This window comes from Trypanosoma equiperdum, assembly GCF_001457755.1.
Source record: "Trypanosoma equiperdum strain OVI genome assembly, contig: ctg_20, whole genome shotgun sequence".
NCBI classification, from domain to species: Eukaryota; Euglenozoa; class Kinetoplastea; order Trypanosomatida; family Trypanosomatidae; genus Trypanosoma; species Trypanosoma equiperdum.
In genome coordinates, this window is record NW_027124099.1 from 16,389 (window position 1) to 18,130 (window position 1,742).

Consider the following 1,742-nt stretch of genomic DNA (forward strand, 5'->3'; position numbering starts at 1 on the left):
GCCTTTTTTTCGCATGTTTCGTCCGTTTCGCTTTCCTTTATGCTTGTTGCTTGTTGTTTGACGATTGCTGTAGCCTGTTTTAGATTCTGTTTTAGTTGGTAAATGCTGAATTCTACGACTTGTTCGGCGGCTGCAGCAGTATCTATCGCTTTGAGGGTCGCGTCAGGATCGCTTTGGTCAACACCTATAGGCGCTTTGAGGTTATTTATGTCTTCTAGAAAAGCCGGCAGCTTTTCGTTGTCCGCGCCAAAGTATCGCTTCCGCAGCTCGTCGGCGCTTTCTGTGATATCTGAAACTGATTTCTTGTTCTGTTGTATTGCTATTTGTCGCTTGATTTCTGTGGCCGCCGCTGGGTGTTTTGCTAATGTCTTTAGTGCTGCCAGTCTGTCGCTTGCCAGGGCCGTTGTTTTCAGTTTGAGTATGCTCAGCGCCTGGCTGTGAATGCGTTGCCAGACCGTCGCCGTTCCTTCGCCTGTGGGGTTTATGTTTGATTTGTCTGTTCGCCCGACGTCGGTGTCGCCGTGCGGAGTGAGCAGCCCATAAAGAAACTTAGTTTGTGGGTTTGTTATTATGTCTAGTCCGGGGCCTGAGTTTGTTGTTGCTTGGTGCTTGAAAAAGCCGCATTTGGCTGTCGCTCCTCTGCCTGTTGTTGACGCTACCGCCTTTAGTTTTGGGAAACCGGTCGGTCCGATTATCTCTCCTGTCAGCTTTGCAGCCTGCGTCGGTTTGGTGTAATCTGGATCCGAGCAACCTTTGGAGTCGACGTCGGCTTCGCTGTTGCCGGTGTTTGCGTCTCCTAGGCAATACTTTGTGTTGGTCGAAGTTGTTAGTAACAGCTTAGTGGAACCTGTTATCGTGCCTGCGCCCTCACCGGCTGCCGCTGCTGCCTGTAGACTGTCGTCCGTCTGTTCGTTTAAACTTGTTAGCTGTGCAGCGATGTATGCTTCCGCTGTTTGTGCTAGCGCTGCTGCACGTATTCGATCCTCGTCGTTGGTTGTTAGTGCTGCTGCCACTTGGAGCGTCGCTTTGTGTTGCCAAGCCGTTTTTATATTCGACACTTTGGTTTTGATGTCCGCTGCTGCCTTGGTTGGCACCGCCCTCAGCGCCTGTACTAGTTCAAAATGGGGATGCCAGACGTTTGCTTTCAGTGCTTCGTAGTCGGCTTTTGTGGGCCAAGTTATGGCTAACAAAATGGCTGTTGACGCTAAAGCTCTGCTGTACGCCATTCCTTTTCTAAGCCTATGTTAGAGTTGGGGTGCTGGCCGTTGATTGTTTGAAAAGCCACTATCTGTTTTTCGCCGCTGGTTGTAGGCCGATTTCTGGTTTACTCTGAATTATAAAAACAGAATCTATTTGGATTAAAAATCTGTGCAATAACGGTCCTACTCTTATTGTTGTCACCTCCACGCTCTTCATAACTAGCAAATATTTTTTGTAGCTGTAAATCCAAGCAAACCGTGCACTGTTCTGGGTGCGGTTGTGGTAGCCGCCGTCTGTCTGTTGTGTCTTCTTTGTGACTTACATTTGCTCTGTACGAAAGTAGTGTCAAATCTGTTTTATACGGATTCAATACCGTGAAAAGACCACGCACCTTTCCACAAACTCAGCTACTAGCTGCGCAGTTGGCTTTGGACATTTATGAAAAAAGATACCTCACTTATCTTCTAACTTGTTTGTTGCTAGTTTTAGCTTTTTAACGAGTTGTTGAGTCAATGAATACAGCACATTTCGGCACCAAATTA

The 1,742-nt window shown here is 47.6% G+C and overlaps 1 protein-coding gene across 1 annotated transcript in view; it reads right to left on the reverse strand.

Annotated features, from left to right (window-relative positions):
* The window catches only part of TEOVI_000063800 (Trypanosome variant surface glycoprotein (A-type), putative), a gene marked incomplete at both ends in the record, with an annotated part of 1,302 nt that extends 76 nt beyond the window's left edge, over positions 1 to 1,226 (reverse strand). The window contains one exon of the mRNA XM_067224013.1: positions 1 to 1,226. Within this exon, the coding sequence (XP_067080114.1) occupies positions 1 to 1,226 (1,226 nt within the window).
* Between the last annotated feature and the right edge of the window lie 516 nt (positions 1,227 to 1,742).